General features: G+C 39.2%; 1 protein-coding gene across 4 annotated transcripts in view; it reads right to left on the reverse strand.

Moving 5' to 3' along the window:
* Nucleotides 1-3,604: 3,604 nt before the first annotated feature.
* The window catches only part of SLC31A1 (solute carrier family 31 member 1), a 40,195-nt gene continuing 21,936 nt past the window's right edge, over nucleotides 3,605-21,863 (reverse strand). For 2 of the 4 annotated variants that reach the window (XM_007475020.3, XM_056812436.1), the window contains exons 2-5: nucleotides 11,260-11,423; nucleotides 10,582-10,654; nucleotides 9,193-9,361; nucleotides 3,605-7,447 (exon numbers count right to left, since the gene is read on the reverse strand). In XM_007475020.3, the coding sequence (XP_007475082.1) occupies nucleotides 7,246-7,447; nucleotides 9,193-9,361; nucleotides 10,582-10,654; nucleotides 11,260-11,385 (570 nt within the window). In that variant the 5' untranslated portion in view covers nucleotides 11,386-11,423 and the 3' untranslated portion in view covers nucleotides 3,605-7,245. Of the gene's footprint in view, nucleotides 7,448-9,192; nucleotides 9,362-10,581; nucleotides 10,655-11,259; nucleotides 11,424-13,734; nucleotides 14,102-17,383; nucleotides 17,634-21,863 lie in introns of those variants that run through there. The other 2 variants (XM_056812435.1, XM_001364703.4) reach the window with 2 other exon arrangements.

Below are 21,863 nucleotides of genomic sequence, written 5' to 3' on the forward strand. Positions count from 1 at the left end.
GATTCTATTCATTTTTTTCTTCTGGTTATTCTTAATTTTATCTTTTGCCTTTTGGAATGTGTCAAATCTTGTGTAATCCTTACTATTATTTCTCAGAACTTCAACTCTCTTTCTGGAGGCTTGACTTATTTTACTTGAAAGGAAGCTTTAGACCTTGGCTATAACATTACTGGAAGTTTTAGTTTTAGACTTCCTTTCATAAAGTGACCAGTGGATTCTTTCTATGTCGACTCTCCATTTTGGGCAGTTTTCATTCATGATTTCTTGTGGTTATATCTAGACTTTTTCTTTCTGTTGGTTTTCGGGTAGTTTAATGACTCTTAGACTTCCCTGCCTCCTTCACCTGTTTTCTAGGTTGGTTGTTTTTTGTATATTTTATTGTATAACTTCTATTTATTCTAATTTTCATGGACTGTTTCATGGATAGGGTTTTGTACATACACTAAACTGCAAAATTTTTCTAAATCTTTATTTTAGCATTCTCATTCCTTTACCAATTCTTTCCCCTAGAGATCTTACTTCATTTGAAAAGTTTGCTTGATTTCTCCCAGGAAATCTAGTTGACTTTGTGGTCTAGTGAAATTTTCTTTGAGGCTTTGGTTATAAATATGGTTATTCTATAACTTGTATTTTGGATATCCGTGGTTCCAAAACACTCCATTGCCATGAGTGTTATTTATATAAATTTTAATTTATTCATTCTTCCAGTCTTACTAAATTAGAATTTTGTGTTAGGGACACTTTTGAAGAGAATGTCAATGAATTCTGTGTTCTTCAAGGATCTTTGACAGCTCATGTCAGGAAGCTATACTCTTTCATCTCATTCTAAAAGGTCTAATAGTGTGAAAACTGGTTGCAGCCCCTTTGGTCAGAGCTTTTAAGCTCCCCACCACAGTCTGAGTCCAGATGACATAAGCGCTGATTTTCTCTGGTTGGAGATCCAGTTGACAGTTGCTGACCCTGGCCCCTATTGGTTACCACAGGTTTATAGTGACAGGACAACATGCTTGCCCTTGGTCTGAGCTTCCTGCCCTGGTTTCTTAGTTGCATAATTCCAATTTGGATCTGTGGTTGGAATCTGAGATACTTCAGAGGCTGCAGACTCATTTTTGTTCCTGCTGTATACAGCCCTATAGGTCCCAGCCAAAGGCTCCAGAATCAGACCAATCTATCATGGATCCTGTACTGGAGTTATAGTGATAAAGCTGCTAGCTCACTTCTGTCCCTACTCCTTGCTCAATATGCTACCTCTGGCCCTTAATTATTCCTTGCCCTGGTATTCTGCCTCAGGCCCATGCTGGAAAGTCCTGAACAAGCCTTCCTGTATACCAGTCCTCCTCCCTCCCCAGTGTTCAAAGATCTCTTGGATGTTTCCATATGTTGACCTGGGCTGGGAAAAGGAACTGCAGTGGTTTCTCTTTGAATTTCCCAGGCACCACTCCTTCTGGTGCTCTTCCTTATCTTTGTTGTAGTTTGTGGGAAGGGAGCCAGACTGTTCTACTTTCTCTTACCTTCACACCTTTCACAAACAAACACCTATTGACTTGGTTTCTCATCTAGAGATTGAGGTTGTTGATCTGGAGATGGAAATGATGTATTTAGGAAACTTTATTTAGGAGATTTTTTCCTGGGGTTAAAAGTGCCATTTAACTAAAACAAAGGTTTTGTGGGAATGACTAGATGTAAAAAGCAAACCTTCTTGCATATATTACATTTTTGTACCTGAGACAGACCTAGCTCTTTGAAATCCTACAACCAGTGCAAAGTATAACTGACAAGGTCCCTGAATTGTTAGGCTTCAGAAGAAGTTCATTAAAATCAGCTGTCTAGGGGGCAGCTGGGTGGCTCAGTGGAATGAGAGGCCCAGAGATGGGGGATCTTGGGTTCAAATCTGGCCTGACACTTTCTAGCGATGTGACCCTGGACAAGTCACTTAACCCTCACTGCCTAGCCCTTTACCACTCTTCTGCCTTAGAACCAATACCCAGTATTGATTCTAAGACAGAAGGTAAGGGTTTAAAAGAAAAAATCAGGGGGCAGCTGGGTAGCTCAGTGGATTGAGAGCCAGGCCTAGAGATGGGAGGGCCTAGGTTCAAATCTGACCTCAGACACTTCCCAGCTGTGTGACCCTGGGCAAGTCACTTGACCCCCATTGCCTAGCCCTTACCACCCTTCTGCCTTGGAGCCAATACACAGTATTGACTCCAGGAAGGAAGGTAAGGGTTTAAAAATTTAAAAAAAAAAAGAAAAAGAAAAAATCAGCTGTTTACATCTAAAGAACAGGGAGCTCTATCAAACTCTCATTAACCCAGCTGATGTTTCTCCTAGAGATGAATTAATGCCAAAAAGGCAGGGAGAAGGATTAAGTTGTCCTTAAATTTGCCCTTCTAACTAGCTTCTTGAAGTATAAAAACAAGCAAAATCCACATTCTTTAATTTGCAATCTTTTAATAACAAAAGGAAAGAAAGTATGAGAGGAGAGGAGTGGTGCATGGCTTTCATAATAGCTTGTCCACCTCCTCCTTTACTCATGATCTAGACAATGGTGTCAAGATTACCACTGTTTAGTGGAGGACGCTGAACCATACATAAGGATCCCAACTTAGAAAACCACATATTAATGTTATCCATGTCTTACTGTATTATTTTTTTTGTTAAATATTTCTCAATTACATTTTAATCTGATTCAAGTTGTACTCACAAGTGTTGTGGGCCATGGGTTTGACACGTCTGATTCAGATTCAATTTTCTTGAAACATCAGGGGAATAAAATGTAATTGTACTTCTGTCACAACTTTGATCAATTTCTTAAGGACACAAGGCTTGTCATGGCTCCTTTGCATAGTAAAGCCAAGAGTTCACACCCTTTTTTCTTTCAGGTGGATATCTTTCATTTGCTTAAATGACTGGGGTCTGGAGAAGGGAACAGAGAGGAAGGAACTCTTTGCTATGGTGAAGACAGTTTTTGGCTCAGGGACTAGCCATAAGGAGAAAACTGCCTAAGGAAAGTTCCTTGACATTTAATAGCTTTTCTCAAATGCACATGCATGTGACGTAAATGGAAATTAACATGAGTAATAAATTTGGTTTCTTGACTGATGTGGCTGAGTTATACAATCAGCATACTGGTTGAAGAGTGCTGGCTAGGTTTTTTACAGTTTAAGGAATTCTGTGCAAGGGTCATTTTGATTCTCCATTGGAGAGAAGACTAGCCTTCATTCTGAGTAAGGGAAGAAGAGAATGGGAGGTAAAAATAGAAAACTATATCTACTAGAAGTCCATAGTGGGGGCAGCTGGGTAGCTCAGTGGATTGAGAGCCAGATCTAGAGACAGGAGGTCCTGGGTTCAAATATGGTCTCAAACACTTCTTAGCTGTGTGACCCTGATCAAGTCACTTGACCCCCACTGCCTAGCCCTTATCACTCTTCTGCCTTGGAACCAATACATAGTATTGATTCTAATGCTGAAGGTAAGGGTTAAAAAAATAAAGTCCATAGGGATCATTACTTTAGACAGCTAGAAATTGGCATTAACCATTAAAACTAAATATGGACTCTAAAGGGATGTGCTAATTTTAACAACACTGTGGTCCAAAACACACAAACAGAATCAAAATATTTATTATGTGTTTCTTTGTACATGGCACTGTTAGGCACTCTACAGCAATACTGTGTAACAGCAAAACTGCCCTCAAGGAGCTTACAATCTAAAATGGACAATACCAATGTAGACACAACGAATAAGGCATTTTGTAAAATGAGGATTTTTTTTTGTTCCTGTTGATATATCTGACTGAAGGAAGCATGAGAGAGGACAGGATCAAAATGAGAGGAGGGAGAAAAGTGGCTGCATCTTCAGGTGACCATATATTCAGTGAGGAGCCCTTTGGTAGCTAGAGTAGCTCTCCAGCATAAGGAGGTTGACAAAAGGAATCCCACAGTAGCACCTCCAAGTGGAAAGGGAACCTAATACTCCTACAGGCTCGATGATAAAACCTTAATCTGTACCCCTATAGTTCACAATGACTCATTAAGAACTCCATGCTAATGGGCAGAATCAGGCTAAGGATCCTCTGGCTACCTCCCTTTCCACAATGGCCATGGGGTTGCCACTCTCTGCATCTACCATACAGCTCACCAGCATTCTAATCTTTCATTCATTCACTCACTCAAGAAATATTTGGAGTCCTAGTACTATGTGCAAGGCACTATACCAGGTTCTGAGGGAGAAGGAACACCTGGAACTCACAAAAAAAGCCCAGGGCTAAGATTTATGTCTATAGATACATAGCTGTGATTCAGTTTTTCAACTCCAGCTCAGGCACAGAGCTTTTTAAACACCCGTACCCAGAGGTCTCCATTAACTCTTAGGAACCACAGCTGGTGTTCACAGTCATTAAGCACTAACTCAAGAGGCAAATTTGATGAAGTATAGTAGGGGACAGTTTCGACCTGTACTTATAGGAGGAGCCACACACGTCAATACTCTACCCATTCTGAGCTGTATGGGCAAGGATAACAATGGGTAGGAATTGAAAGGGTGAAGAGTCAAACAAAAGTATGAGGAGAAATTAATGGTATAGAATACTAATGAGCAAGGGTTGAAACAAGGTAGTAAATGCTGGGCTATGGGCTATTAAATCACCACAATCCAAATCCACAGACATTCCAATAATCATTTTTTGCTGAATCCTTCAAAATAACAAACTTTTCACACGCACACAAAAATCACTATACCCTGGATAGCATAAATTTCACCAAGAAACTGAAGCCAGAGAATGTTTTTTTTCTCTGGGAACTTTAAATACAATGTTTGCTCCACTGGACTTGGTCCCTTATCTCCCTGTCAACACCAAAACTCCTAGAAAGCAACAGGGCTAAAACTGAAATCATTGGTTCTTATTTCAGCACTCTGGTCATTATTATTAGAGTTTTATTATTCCTTGACATTAGTGTCAGATTATTGGCTGTTAAATCCTTAGCGTTGGACTCTGGAGGTCTCCTTGGTAAATTATTATTACATGCTTGGCACATACTCAGCTGATTTGAATCCCAGCAATGTAAATATGAGATAATTACAGAGCACCAACTATCTCTGGCTCTCTAGCCCAACTTTAATCCTAGGGACTCACAACCCTCAATAATCATCCCCCGTGGCTTTTACAAGGGAATGGAAGGTACCATGAATAGCAATAGGTACTGGCTGGTGGGCAGAGAGTGCTGGGGTATAGTCTCCAGTCACAGGCACTTCTATGTGGTTTTTCAGGGAGCTGATTTTTACCAGACAGAACTATAAAAAAAATCTTGTTTTTCATTTAACTCTGCTGCTAAGCATGGATAATAACCCACAATAGGCAATAAAGTTTATGATACTAAGTAGAGAAAACTGAGGAAAATATGGTTACTTCCAAAGACGATCAATAACTTACTCCTTGGCCTTTTGGGAGTCACCTGTTTGGATCTACTATATAAACTGCCAAAGTGAATTTTCTTTATTTAGCATTTATAATTAGCTGACTGGGCTGAGAGTGAAGCCAAAGTAAGTTAATGAAGATTTTGGGAACCAAGTAACCTGGAAGAGCTACAAGTACATGCTGGAACAGTCCTGGGTTACAAGTCATTGCTAAGTATTTTAAGATTATAGGATCATAGATTTAGAGCTGGAAGGGACCTTCAGTCATCTGACTTACAGATGAAGGCTTAGTGACTTGCCTAAAACCAAATTAGTGATATGTGGCAGAGCTGGGACATGAACCAAATTAAACCTCAGCTCTTTCCACTGTAGTGAGGCCAGCATTGCCTCCTCTGCTTTCCATGCCACAGGGGTGCAGAACTTTCTATGAAGAGCAGGCTTAAAAACCACCAGAGCAGTTGTACTTTGTCAATTTTGCCCTAGCACATAATGAGAATATCAAGCACCAAGGAGGAAAGGATCTATTAGACCAGCTCAGGAAGATTCACTTTATAGAGGTAGTCTGGACTTTATGAAGTAAGCTCAACAGGAAAGAGGAACAATTAAATGCACCTCTTTTGAGAAAGAGTCAGGGAAAAGATCTATCATGATGGTCATTCTTTTAGGCAAGAAGCAATCTACATCAAGTCCTCAAATAGAAATAAAGATAGTCACGTGGAGGTGGAGCTAAAGGATGTCCCAGCTCAAAACCAGACCATATTCCAAATCTCTCTAAGGATAAAGACAGACGTTGGGCTTATATATTAATCTACTGCCCTACTGGCTAGGACTAATTGGTGCTCACAGCAGTTAGTGACAGAACAAGCTGGAGGAGGGGAGAGGAGGAAACCTCAACTTTTAGGATCCTTCCGAGAACCACTGCTATTTTACTAGCAGAGAAAAAAGGAGAAACGATCTGACATATGCTGACTGGAGTCAATCTGATTAAACGTAGTCGGCTCAGGTGGGGCTAGCAGCAGAATGAGCTGAGATATGTCATTGTTTAGAAGACCAGCTTTATATTAATTCTGCCTTCCTTGGATAATGAATGAAGATTCTTGTGCTCAGGTCTCCACCCAACAACTGCCAGTTTAGAAGAAAAGCTAGGAGACAAGAATGTTCATTTCACAGAGGGGGAACAAGACAAATAGATGTGAATGGTTTTATTTGAAGATATTTACTATTATTAAGTTGATTGTCAATGTGTGATTGATGAGATCACAATAAAAAAAGTAAATGGTAGCAAAAGCTAGATTGATGCTATGTAAGGGGACACTTCTTTTTGCTGGATGCCTTTATTCAACTCCTAAATTCTTTTCCAAATCCTCAGAATGCCATGCATCACTTCACACCTGGGCAAAGGCACTTTCCTCCACTCGCTCAGACCAACAACTGGGAGACATTTTCTAGTGTTATGCGGTAGGTAGTAGTTTCCCACAGTCTCCATCTAAGATCCAGAAATGACCTCCAAATGTCCATGAAATTGTCATTTAAAAAAAAACAAACAAAACACAAGAGATTAAAAAAAGAAGATGATCAAGAAATCATTAGAACAAAAGGCTACCTTGATTAGTGAAGAACTGAAGATCTCAGCCTGGGAGGAGAAATCAACAGTTTGGGGAGGGCACCATCCAGCTTGGAGGTTAGTAGGTAAACCTCCTTGATTATGTTGTCTATGCAAGTGTTGGGAGGCAAGGGGCCATGGAGGGACAATAGGAGGACTTGAAATCAACTCCCCCAATCTCCGACTATTTCCCATCATGGAAAAATAAGGCCACATCCTAGAGTCTGACATTAATGGCAGTGCTCTGTGATGTCTACTACCACTGCCTTCTTCCAGCTGAAGAGAAAGTAGCCTGTTCCAGCCCCTGCTGCTACTGCGATGCAGAGGTACCCATTGTAGGTCATAAAGATAAGCATGAGGAAGTAGCTGATGACCACCTGGATGACATGCAGCACCGTTTGCAGAAGGTGAGGGAAACTCAGCATCTGTTGCCTGGAAAACAGAGACAAAAATTAGGGTTCACATCACTGTGGACACTAGTATAAAACTCACTCATGTGAATTTTATATTTTTTCCATTTTGCTTAGTCTTTAGAAATTCTAGCAACCAGGAATGTATACACTCCCCACTTAAGTATTAAATGAGTAGGATGGCCTATGACTGACATGTGCTAGCAAGTGACAGACCCCCTGGGCTGTCCTAAGTCCAGCTTAAGCCACCATTGGTATATGTGAGACACAGGAAGTGATGTAAAGAATGGTCTATATATTTCGTGTCACTTCCTTTCTCCGGGGGCTTGCTGTGGCTCTCACGATCTCTCTTGCCGTCTCTCAGAGATGTGGGGCTTTTTCTGCGTTGGGAGCTCGTGGCAGCGTGTTTGGCATCTTGGTGGTTTGGCATTTGCGGTTTGCCGGTGAGGTGACTGGGAGAAGCTCTTAGCATGCTTGGAGAGTTTTTAGGCTGATTCCTTTTCCTTTACCTCCTAAAACGCTATCCTCCTTGGAGACCCCTCATCTTGGAGGAGGCTTCATGGCAGGTAGTCGAGCTAGATTGAGAAGGGCCCTTGACCAAGGCCACTGAACTCCTGCCTGGCTCCGCCCAGGCTGGAGCAGTATAAATTCTCTTTCCTCTTTCTCTCTTCTTAATTTCTTCCCTCTATTGTAATTAAACCACCATAAAAATCCTAAACTGACTTGAGTATTTTATTGGGATTGAATGAATCCCTGGCAACCACTAGTATAATATATTCAGCCAATAACCCCTAATTTTACCCCTTACATTCACCAGCCTGAACTGTATTTCATTCTCACCTTTCCCTCTCTAGCTCTGGCTCCTATGATAGTCAATCTGTGTCCTGTCAAGACAGTGTAGTTGGCTGGTGAATGAATTGGGATGATTTAGATAGAGGGGCATATTAGAAGCAGAATGGAAGTTACAAATTTCTAAGCATCTCTTCACACCAGCCTTACTTTCTAACAGTGTCTTTTGAAGGACTCAGGTCATTCTGCTACATTTGTTGCTTTTCCTCCAACAGAATATAATTTCCTTGAGGACAGGGACTATTCCATTTTTGTCTCTCTATTCTGAACATTCAACATAGTACTTGAGAAATGGTAGATCCTTAATAAATGTTTACTGAATTGAAATCAATCTGTCAAATGAGTATGACACTATCTTTCTCATCTGAAAGCAGTGCTATGACCAGCGGAGCTTAAGGTCATTTCTGGACCTACCACCTCTAATTCTATAATGCTTAAATTCCAAAAAGTATTGATCAGCCCCACACTATTTTAGACATAACAAAAGCATCTTATTTCTGTCATCTAATATTAAAGCCTGTTAGGTACATTTTCGATTCTAATTCTACAAAGAAGAAAATATATCTTGCAATTCTCCTCCTCCACTCAATTTTCTAGGGTCTGTATTATCATTCCGGCAAATGTTCATATTATGTGGATTTCACATGTACTTTCTTTCAGGAATTGAGGGTAACTCTTCATGCCTGTGAAGCTTCCTTTTCCTTTCCAGTCCAAGTAGACGGCCTGGTCTGACCATGATACATAGTCCTACAACTCCAATGACAATCTTCACAAAGATTAAATCAAGTTATCACTTCAAGCAACAAATTGATTCTGATTCTGTTCATCTCAGCAAAGAACTGCTTACTGAACTGACTTGACTCCCAAGTTCTTTCCATCTATAGTTATTGAATCAAAACAAGGTGTTTTTATTCTTACCCAACAGTTTTGTGTGTTTCCATAAGGATGGTTCCATTTGGCCCTGGGACTGGCATGGAGTTGTAGCGAATGCTGACCTGGGACTTGCGTAGTAAGCTCTCCCGGGCTATCTTCAGACCTTCATAGAACATTGCTAACAAAAAGACAGCCACAAATGCACCAGCCATTTCTGGTTAGGAAAGAAAAGAAAAGAAGTTCATACACATAGAAATTCCTTATGCAATCAAGGTTATGCCACAGGGGACCAAAAGAGACCAGAAAAATAAAGGCTAAGTCAGTTATTAACATAATTTCTATATGAATGGCCAAGAATGAAGAGACACTGACCTAAGAGAGACCTGATATAAGCTTTCAAATCTGTTTCTTTGTCAGAAGTAAGAAGTAATGTGATTCTGAAAGGTCAACTACATTTGAAGAGGCAACTACGGTCCTTATATTATGAAGGGGTATTAGTGACACAAAACAAAGGCCTCAATGAAATCCAGCACTTTCCAACTAACTCCAGTGCCTTCTAAAAGAAATTCCCATTTCGTACTCAAAGCAGCCCCACATTTGTATGAGGGTAAGCCCCAAAGAGATAGCCAATTCAGTATGAAGAGTGAAATAGACAGGGTTGAGAATCCATGCCTGAATATTACATTTGAACCCGAAAAGGCAGTACAAGGAAAAGAAAGGGCAATGAAGGGTGTGTACATATGTGGGACTGCTATGAACATTATCAATTAAAAGGCTAGGTCTTTTTCTGTGGGTTTAGAACATACATCCTTTTATTCTAGTTCCTGGATACTTCTTCCTTCCTTCTGTCTGGATGCAATACTTACTAAAGAAAATATTGCATGTATAAATGCACGTATAAATAAATATAACCTTGAAGTTATATTGTACACTCTAGAAAATGTTTTCTATGTCATTTGAGTTTGACTGTAGTCCTGGTTCTGACTAGGGGCAGGTAACTACATTTTGAACAGGAGAACATTCCAAAAGAGGATGGGATGAAATAGATCAGGAAATCCACACCTTTTGGGGAAAGGAGTTTCCTGGTTCAGAGTGTTATGACATGGTACTTATATCTGGTTCATGTAGAAAACTTGGTCACAGTCTATAGTTAGCCTTATTTTTCCAGTATATACCATATATATTTTTTTAATTTCAAAGAGATTCCAAGGTTGTTAACAACATAATGATTAGTGTTTACATCTGGGATACCATGATCAGTATTGTAATTCTTACATTTTTTGATTGAAGCATAGCAATAGATCACAAAGTGAGTCAATAATTGAGATAAAAAATTCAGATTTCCTTATTTTTAGTCAAGTAATACCTCTATAAGCACTGCTTCTCCTTAGCAGAAGCTATCTCTGTTAAACAATGGCTTGCTGGCTTACTCACCTCCAGGTGTATTGATCACTAATCCAGAAAACAGCAATTCCACATCCTTATAGCCAAAATAGAAGGTCATGGGCTGCCAGAAATATAAATAAGCAAGTTAGATCCAGAGAGAGTCAAACCTAAATGTGCAAGTTGAGAATGTGCCAGTGTAATTTTAAAAATACTAGCTTAAGGGAATGTAATTTTAAGAGCTGAAAAGTTTTAAGGAGTAAGCAAGCACTAAAGTGGAAGTTAAGATTCTTCCTTGACTGTAGTCTTACTTTATATAACCCTTTATTTGGACACAACTAACCAGGCCCACTTTAATGTAATTATATGTCTATGGCTCTATCACTGTACTGAGGAAAAGCCTATCAATAGGCAATGAGCACTAGCACAACCCTCTACAGTAGTCCTGGCCTCTACTTTTCTAAACGAAGCAGCTTTTAGTTAATGAATGAAATTTTACACTGGTAGGGAAAAGTTATAGGAGAAATAACAATGGTGTGTAAACCAGGAGACCTGAGATCTAGTCCAAATTCTCCTTGGGGGAAAATCACTTATTTCATCATCTTTGGGCATCAATTTTTTTTTGCTCTCTAAATCAAGGAGGTTAGACGATCCTCCAGTTCTAATACTCTATGATCCTATGACCCGAATTGGTGGGAAGAGATCAAAGTCTCCTTTTTGGTTACTTACCATCATCATTGAGTGTCCTCCTCCCCCACCATGAATGTGGGAGGCTGTAGTAGATGGATGATGGTGGGGGGGCATAGTGCTATTATCCTCCATATGATTCATCCCATGATTGGGTCCGGGGTTCATCTTCCTAGGAAAGGTTGAAAATCAACAGCAGAATCCTCCTGAGAAAGAGAGTTCTGATTGTTAGAAGTATAAATCTACTCTCTTCAATTCTTCTTCTAAATTCTTTTTCTAAAATCTCCAGCAGTCTAAGAATGATGAACTCCATAAAATAGAAATTTTTTAAAAAGTCCAATTAATTCCTAAGGTAGATATATGTCCCTAATTTCTGAAGAAAGGAACTAGCACTTAATTTTTCAGAAAAAGTCCTTGTCTAAAAAAGAAGAAAAACCTTAAAATACGGGAAAACCTTTTGAGTTCTCATTATCCTAATAGTGTTCAAGTGGACTTTGGTGACAAAGTTTAAAACTGTTCTAAAGTTTCTTCCAATAACCAGTGATAGTGGTTAAAAAGCTATTTTGTGAATTAATTCTAATTGGCAAGTATGCATTTAATCAGAATATGTCTCCTGAAAATTGGACTTCCAGATTTAAGTGATTTTTTCTGGGAGAAAGGTCTGTTGCTGCCCCAGGCAAGCTGAGTGATGAGAATCTGAATGCAGTATCAATTCTCAAAGGCTTTTAGAGAGTGCAGCACAGAAAGCAAAGAGCTACCTAATCCAGTCAGTTTTTTTCCAAATTAAATAAACCGAGACAACTGCATACCCTATCTAAGAGTTACAGGATTTGTCTCTTTTCCTATGACATGACACTGTTTTATCACAGAAACTATGGCCTAAAGTTTAAAAGTCAACACTACTGAATACCCAAGTAGCTAAAAGACATATCCCCTTCAAGCATCATTCAAGCTTTCCATATGAGAATCATTTGTGAGGCTTCCTCCTCATTCTTTCTGTGAATGATCACCATTATTATGATCACTGATACCATGCAACTCCAATTTATAGTAGAAAGTCTGAAGGGCCAAGTTCCTAACTCCAGGAAAGAACAGTACAAGCTTATTTATTAAGCACAACCAAAGTTTCACTTCAGTTAACTTTAAATGATGTTCAATTCATTTGCATGTTAAGAGGCTACATTACATTAAAAAACTTGAAAATCTGGCATTACCTCTATTACTATCAAATTTCCTTTTACTCCTACATTTTTGTGGATGAAACATAATCTCTTTCTTCAAGAAGCCTTTGATGTATTTAAGAACAACAGATTAAAAAAAGATAAACAAACAAAACTAAGTTGCATATTCTAAGTTCCAAATGTGCGGTATAGGTCTAAGTGCTACTAGAATCTGGAGGGAGAAGAGTTCACAATAGGAAGAATGAGATCATGAAGAACTAACTGTGGGGTCTCAAAATGGGATTTTGTCCTGAGCAAATGAACTGAAATGAGGATGCTACATACAAACAGAACTTTTGCCAGTCAAAAAGATAGCACTATAAAAAAAGAGTCAAAAATGAGTGCTGCCAGTGTTGTTATTCTCCAGCATTAGTCTAGAGAGCTGTTGAACACAACATAACACATATTCTTTAAAAGTTGAATTCACACAAGTAGCATTTCACACTGCTACTATGGGATCTGGGTCAAATGAAGAAATGTTTCACTTTGCCTCTAAGGGGCTGAAGATATAGCCAGGGAGCTGCTACAAAAACAGGAACAAATACATTAACTCATCAGAAATACCCCCCCCCCCATATCTATCTATCTATCTATTATTTTCTTTGCTTGATAGATTATTCTCATTCTCAATTATATCATTTTCATAAATTTCAAATGAACATAAATTTCTGCTCAGGCACCCAGTCTGCAAAAAAGAGTAATAAAACTTCTTAATGTAGCCACAAAGTGAGAAAACCATTTGGAAAGCCTGTTATTAGGCAACCAGTCACACATTTATATATTGAAAACTTAAGTCATTCTTCTAAGACAAACACCTAGCATATCAACTTTATACATACTGGGTAGCCCAGAAGTTTTAGTGCAATTTAAAGCCATTAAAGCCATGAACAGTTAGGACTGCATTAAAACTTCTGGGATGCCCTCCATTAGACAATACAAGGTGGGAAAGTGCAGCAGAGCTGAGATCAGTGGTTAGGATTCCTTCTACCTTATTACGAAAACTCCCAGGGCACTATCAGTCTAATTACTCATTACAAGGAAAAATCCATCATAGGAAGTTGTGTTAAACCTAAATAAATTTTCAAGAAAGGAAAAAAATTTACCAAAGTTGAGGAACCGAATGATATTTTGCATATTCTTATCCCCTCACCCCCACCCCTGGGTTTTTCAGTCAACAGACAGTATATATCTGGTCTATTTTCTCTTCAGAAACACTAAGAACATATACTGTCTCCAATCCTAAGTATCAGTCCCCCTCTCCCTGCTGGCTTTCTTCCCCGGTAGATTTTATACTTACAGGTAATAATTTGGCAATTGGCTATTTTTAGTTAGTTTCTTTCTCAGAACTGATCTCGGAAACACCAAGCTCAGTTTCTTCTAGAATAAAACTGGGAGTGAAGGAGAGAATAAGTCAAAGTCCAGAGTCACAGCAATACTGTTTGCTGTCTTTACCTGTAGTCTGAAAGGAATGGCTTAATCTCATGGTAATCATGAGCTGTTGTCTCTGGTTTATTCAATTTCCTCTAAACTCCTCTGCCAGCTTTAACTACTTCCTCTCCAAAGGCTGCCTTTGCAGCTCAGCCACCCCACCTTTTTCTAGGTACAAGATTCAAGTTCTACAAAGGATCAGGGCATTATCTTGATATAATTAAGGCCAGTTTTTTGGTTCACGATGAAACGTGAAATCTAATATTAGTTTGTGTCTGAATATTATTATTCATAGTATTATTAAGATACCACTGATTGATTTCATTGCAACAGTTTTTTTTTTTGCTTTCATCAGGCATTCTGGGCCCACAGGACTGATTTTCTTCAAATTTAAGTGTTACTTGTTTAAACTTCTATCTTCCATTGTTTTTATTTCCCCTCTTCATCAATAATAATGACAAAGAGTATAGCTCAAGGGGCTAGGTGGGGCAGTACACAGAGCACTAGGTGGAACTAGCTGTTTGATACTGGGCAAGTCATTAAACCCCATTTGCCTCAGTTTCCATATCTGTAAAATGAGCTGAAGAAGGAAATGGCAAACCATTCTAATACCTATGCCAAGAAAATACCAAATGGAATTACAAAGTCAGACCCTACTGAAATGACTAAACAAACAGTCCAGAGAATTTTAATTTGATCACTATGGACCAAAAATTCAATGACAGAACCATTAAAAAAATCTAGGAATCCCAAGTGCCAATCCAACATCAGTATTTATAGGCCATTCCAAACCTTCGCTCCAATGCTGTAACTAGAACATTATTAAGTACAGAACCTTGAAAGTTCCCGTTTCATTTACTGTTACAGAAGTGGAGACTGGTTCTGCAAATCCCATGTGGTTGGATAGTTTTCTCACATACAGTTCAGAATGGAAAAACAGTTTTATATTATATAATGAAGGAGTAGCACCCATTAATTAGTTGTCTCTTCCTCTAGAAAAACTCTCCTATAACTGCTAGCTGCCATGAGGAAGGCTGCTGCCAAGAAGGGCTAAACTAGATCCTGCCTCCTTTCCCTACCTACCCAATAAAGACTTGACAAAAAAAAAAAAGATTTTGGAAAATTGGAACATAAAGTATCATAGGGCATCTATTAACTACAACAGGAATAAGATGTACTTTAGGTGCTAGCTTCATTGAATCACAGAAGCCTCTTCTTGTAGGGTCTTTCCAGAAACATCTGTTTCATATAAAATAGTTCAGTCTCAAATCTTAGTCAATGTGTCTGTCCAACGGACATAAATTTAATTATCTGCCTAGAATTAGGTGTTTATTATATCTAGCTTGCTCTTACCAACAAATAACAAGATAATGGCAGATTAATATAAAACATCTGTGTTGCATTGCCTCTGACCTCTCTCAAACCACTTTTAACATCCCCATCCCCAGAGTCAGAAGGCAGTTTTAGAATAAAGACAAGTAACATGTACTTATAGTCAAAGGATGTAGGTCCCAAGAGCTTACTCTCTGGGTGCTTCTGTAGAAGTCATTTAACCTAACTTCTTTGAGCCTCAGTTTCCACATCTATAAAATGAGTTTGGAGAAGATGACCTTTCTCCAATCTCCTCAACTTGAAATCCTATGATCCAAATGGTCTTTTAATCCTTTCTATAGACAGACAGAAATAAGCATAATATTAAATATCTATTTAAGACTCTGAAGACCTGTGTCGTCATCTTGGCCAGGATGGATTCTGTCTTTAAAACTGGGTGCCAAGGACATTGTACACAGAGACTGATACACTGTGGTACAATCTAATGTAATGGACTTCTCCATTAGTGGCAATGCAGTGATCCTGAACAACTTGGAGGAATCTACAAGTAAAACCACTATCCACATTCAGAGGAAAAACTGTGGAAGTAGAAACACCAAAGAAAAACAACTGCTTGATTACATGGGTAGAGGGGATATGGTTGGGGATGTAGACTCTAAATGATCATCCTAGTGCAAACATCAACAACATGGAAATAGGTTCTGATCAAGGAAACATGTAAAACACAGTGGAATTGCGTGCCAACTACGGGGAGGGGTGGGGGAGTTGAGGGAAAGAATATGATTCTTGTAACCAAGGAATAATGTTCTAAATTAACTAATTAAATAAAATTTAAAACAAAAAACAAACAAAAACTGGGGTGCCAAAACTGTACTAATGGGGAATCAAAGGAACCAAAGTTTTGACAGGTAAGATCAGGAGAGAGAACAGATAAAGAGTAACACCAGTTCTCCCTTCCCCCAGGCAGAGTTGTCAGTATGATAGAGTTAGATCTGATAAGAGCTGAAGGTTAAAAGAAAATTCCCTTCAGTCTCTTTCTTCTTTAGTTGATGTATTTGTAATCCCCCTCTAGTACATGTAAGATGTCTGAGTTCTCAGTAAAGTAAAAATAGCTATTTATTGGATAAGGGGTTAGGGAATAAATTTGGAAAGAGGAACAGGAAGTCCCTGAGCTATCTCCCTCCTATAGATTTCTTCAGGGGTTTGAGGCACAAGTCTGGGGACTAAGTCCCAGTAGATTTTAATGTCTTTGTAAATTCAAGATGATGGTATTTCTTGTTACAGAGATATAGTTTTGAATGAGTCTTCTGAAGGACAGGCTATTGAAAAAGTCTCTATCCCACCACTGTAAAACAGATGGTCATTCTGGATCTTTTTCTGCTCAACAAAGGATTTGTAGATTTGTAACTCCTCCTCAATGAGGATTTTTGCTCCTTCCCTCTTCAATATCAAAGAGAGAAAAGACAGCAAGCCTAAGACTGCTCCTCCTTTTCTTAGCTGGAATGTTCCATTCCCATCCCCTGTTGGCAGCCAGAGTTCCATCTCATCTTTTCATGAGATAACCCCACAAAATCCAGTCTTTGCATTCATTTCAGCATTTCTCTCTTCCACAAAAACCACCTTTGATTTTCTTTCTTTTAAAAAACTTTCCTTCTGTTTTAGTATCAATTCTAAGACAGAAGAGAAGCATGGGCCAGGCAACTGGGATTAAGTGACTTGCCCAGGGCCACCAACCAGTTAGGAAGTATTTGAGGCCAGATTTGAACCCAGTTCCTCCTGACTCCAGGCCTGGTGTTCTCTCCACTGTGCTACCTACCTGCCCCAACACCTTTGAGTTTCTCTAGTTTCTGATTCTGAACAAGTTACTTAACTTCAACAGTCTCCAAGACAATCATTACAGAGGAGATCTCAATTGGCACAAGTGGAAAGTGTCTATGCCAGGAATTCCTACAGCAATATAATCACAAGTGTTAACCAAAGAAATAAAATAGCAATTATCAATATAATTATTATTGGAAGTACACAATAGGAAGAGGTCTCAAGAGATCATGGCAGTACAACTGAATGAGGACCTCTTTGCAATATGTGACTGAGGACATCAGAATTTAAGCTCATGCCATTATTGCCTGCAGTTTACTTTAGGCCACAAGTCGGGAATCTATGGTTCCGGGCATTTAAACACTGACCTTGTGATAGATAGGGCATCCAGGCTTAGTCCAAACTCCAGTCTATTCTGCATTTTCCTGTTATTGCACAATGATGGATAAGGAACTAGAGCCCACAGGGACTGTGAAGATTACATCTCACAGAGAGGCTACAAAGAAGGTATGGAGAAACACCTGGCAGAGGGTCCTTCCCACTCCTCTGGCTCAGACAAAAAGATGCAATCAGCAGTCTCAGACAATTCTTCTGGAGACTGCCTCCATTCTCTCCACAACTTCCTATATAGTAAGAGCAGGGGAGAATGTTTTTATTCTTAAGAAGATTAGGGTCATATTCCTTTTCAGATTCACATAAGCAACAAACAAAAGAAATAAATCTAGTCTCTTTTTAGCTTTGTGTAAACAGTACAATCCCTGAGCTCTAGGCAAGGAAGAGACATGGGAAACACAAGGTCAAGATATACTACCATACAGCACTTTCACGCAAGAGTCTATGATCATATGAAAAATAAAACTGGGTAGTCTTGGGTTCTAGTGGTGAACTAGCCAAGTAGAAAGATGTTCTGAGAATGTTCCTGTAGGACTCTTTAGCTACAGAGGATTTGGAGCAAGAATTATGAAGTGTTGCATAAACCTTTGTGAAATACCACATATATTCACTGTCAGAAATAGTTTTCCTTTTTCCTTAACCATTTTCCTTTGTGGCAAGGAATGATTTAATGTGATAAGAGGGAAGAATTCTGGGAAATAGTGTGTGCAAAAACAAAAGGCCTGAATAAAAATAATTTTATTATTTAAAAAAAACCCTTCTGTCTTAGAATTAATACTAAGCATGGATTCTAAGGCAGAAGAGCAGTAAGGGTTAGGCAGTGGGGGTTAAGTGACTTGCCCAGAGATACACAGCTAGGAACTGAGGCCAGATTTGAACCAAGGATCTCTCTATCCACTGAACTACTTGTAAAAAGAGAAAAGGAACTTCAATCAACGTAATCTACTGTGTCTCAACAGAGCCCAATATTTTAGATGTGGTATGAAGAGGACAGTTTGGCAGGATTATCACCTCCAGAAGATGGCAGCTTAGAAGGAGCAGAAGTTCAGACCTCTGAATACCCTTCCTTACCGATCACAAATCAAATGCTCCAAGGGGACTGAAAATCAAACCTAACAAGACAGAGCCAAGGAACCCTCCTGCTCGACTCAATTCAAAAGGTATGCCCCCCAAAAGCCAGAATCCGAGAACACTCGGGTTTAAGGGGAAGGCAGAAGGAAGGTCCCAGGACCCCTCCCCCCACCCACCAAGAGCGCTGAGCCGGCAGCAGGAACCTCTAGGCGGGCAAAGGTGCTGGTCTAGAGGGTGTGCCTTGCGGGCAGGGCTGTGCCAAGCTCAGAGCGACGAATACAGATGGAGGGAAAGAAGCTGGAGAGGGAGCATAGAGCTGGCAGCCTGGCCAGAGCTATGGAGATCCTCCATATTTGCTCCAGCCTTACAGGAGGTTTTGGCTTCAGAGCATACCCAGCCCAACTAAGCTGAACTTAATCCCATCAAAAGTCTCCAGAACTCAGGGAAGCCCAGGCTCCATACCCATCCTCATTGACTGCTGGACATTAATCCAATCAAAAGCCTCCAGAGGACAGGGAAAAGCAAACCCCAACAACTCCCCCACAGACAGCACTGAGAGATCTTCTGTCAAAGCTCCAAGAGGGGAGACTGACTGAAGCCCCCAAAACAAAAAAAATGAGAGGAGCAAGAGCACAGACAAATACGGGGAGAAAAGAAGGGGTGAATATGAGCAAATAACTGAAAAAGAAGAAAGAAATTACAATAGACAGCTTCTATACAGTGAATGGAACAGAGGGGGAGGGTTCAGCAAATGATAAATCAGAAATCTCAGTGAATTGGATACAGGCTTTGGAAGAACTCAAAATGCAATTCAAAAGACAATTAAGAGAGGCTGAATACAATTGGGAAAAGAACTTAAAAACTAAGATAAGTCTTCTGGAAACAGAGGCACTTGAACTAAAACGAGAAAATAGTGTCTTTAAAGCCAAGATCAACCAGATGAAAAATGAGGCAAAGGAGATGAAAGATGAGATAAAGAGTATGAAAGATGACCTCAATAGAAAATCAGACCAGAAAGAGAAGGATGACCAAAAAAGCCAGGAATGAAATCCAGTCTTTAAGAACCAGAGTACAACAACTAGAATTAAGTGACCTTACAAGGCAGCAGGACACTATAAAACAAAACCAAAAGAATGAAAAAATTGAGGAAAAAATGAAGCATCTCATTCACAAAACAGAGGATTTAGAAAATCATTCCAGGAGAGACAATTTAAGAATCATTGATTGACCAGAAGACCATGACAAAAGAAAAATCCTGGACACAATACTTGAGGAAATTATTAAAGAAAACTGTCCCAATATTCTAGAACAAGAGGGAAAAGTGGAGATTGAAAGAATCCACAGATCACCTCCTATACTTAATCCCCAACTGACAACACCCAGGAATGTTATAGCCAAATTCAAGAACTATCAGACCAAAGAAAAGATATTACAAGCTTCCAAGAAGAAGTCATTCAGATACCATGGAACCACAGTGAGGATAATGCAGGATCTGGCTGCATCCACACTGAAGGACCGAAAGGCATGGAATATGATATTCTGGAAAGCAAGGGAACTAGGTCTACAACCAAGAATCAACTACCCAGCAAAACTGACTATGTTCTTACAGGGGAAATTATGGTCATTCAACAAAAATAGAAGAATTCCAAGAATTTGTAAAGAAAAGACCAGACCTGAAAAGAAAATTCGATGCCCAAGCACAGAACTCAAGAGAATCACCAAAAGGTTCAAGGGGAAGCTCTCTGGATTGAGGAAGGTTATATTTAGAAATTAATGAGGGGGCAGCTGGGTAGCTCAGTGGATTGAGAGCCAGGCCTAGAGACGGGAGGTCCTGGGTTCAAATGTGGTCTCAGACACTTCTTAGCTGTGTGACCCTGATCAAGTCACTTGACCCCCATTGCCTAGCCCTTACCACTCTTCTGCCTTGGAGCCAATACACAGTATTGACTCCAAGATGGAAGGTAAGTGTTAAAAAAAAAAAGAAATTAACGAAACAATGGAAAGGTAATAAAAGAATAGAAATGAAAAAAGAAATAGCCCCATGAAGTATGCTGTTAATATTATTTTTTTTACTATGTTTCAGAAACAAAAGTTCTATTCAGAATTTTTAGTAGCATGACTTTTAATTTTCATTCCTGTTAACCTCTTTTTAAAAATCTGTTATCCTAACACATTTTAAGTTTTTCTAAGGAGAAGGGAGTTAACTTTGGAATTCAGAATAAGCCAAGCATTCACTGAACAGAATTTCTTTTTTTAAAAAGCATTTTGAAGACAGATATCCTTTCCAGAAGAAATCCTGCAGTGGGGAATGGCTAAACAAATAGTGGTATATGATTGTAATGGAATACTCTTTTGCTATAAGAAATGATGAGCAGGATGCTTTCAGAAAAACCTGGAAAGACTTATGTGAACTGATGCAGAGCAAAGTGCACAGGACCAGTAGAGCATTGTAAATAGTAACAGTAATATTGCACGATCAACTGTGAATAATTTAGCTATTCTCATTAATTCAATAATCCAAGACAATCCCAAAGGACTTATGAACAAAATTGCCATGTGTCTACAGAAAAAGAACTGAATGGGGTGTGAATCCAGGTCAAAGCATACTGTATTTCACTTTCTTATTTTTTGCTTCTGTTTTTCTTTTGTCTGAGTTTTCTTCCACAAAAGGAGTAATATTAACAAATGTTCTACATGATTGCATATTTTAAATCTATATCATATTGCAAAAGGGAAGGAATTTGAGACTCAAAATTTTAATTAATGTTAAAAATCATTTTACTTGTAATTTGGGTAAAATATTATTTTTAAAATTAAAAAAAAAGGAAAAAGATATCTGGTAATGCCAAAGAAGAACCAAAATAAAACACTTTCATTTAGAAGAGAAAGCAAAACAACCCCATGGTCTATGTTTTTCACCCAGGTCTTTGAAGAGTTTAACCAGATGTGGTTGCAACCATTAATAGGCATTGCCTTGTGCCAGCTCTTGACCTGGTTATATACTATTTCATTAAGAAAGAGACACTATTCACAAGCAATTATAATGGGGAAACCTGTGACAAGGAAATCACTTTAAAAGACTGATATATATTAATTTAAGGTCGCCAAGGAATTCAGCTATGTAATTCCTTAATGCAGTCAACCTTTTATGGAGTTTAATTACAAACAGGAGGAAGAAAGGTATGAGAGAGAGAGAGAGAGAGAGAGAGAGAGGAATAGGTCTTAAATACCCCCTCTGTTTAGGCTGGGCCAAAAGGCCCTAGCCCTTAGATAGCTGAGGCAAAGAAAAGAGATCAGTCCCTATCACTCACGTGACCAAAATGGAGAAACAGTCTCAGGGGCCTCCACCTCCAGCTTCCTTCAGAGCAAGCTTCTCAGAGCACA

This window comes from Monodelphis domestica, chromosome 1, assembly GCF_027887165.1.
Source record: "Monodelphis domestica isolate mMonDom1 chromosome 1, mMonDom1.pri, whole genome shotgun sequence".
Classification (NCBI taxonomy): Eukaryota; Metazoa; Chordata; class Mammalia; order Didelphimorphia; family Didelphidae; genus Monodelphis; species Monodelphis domestica.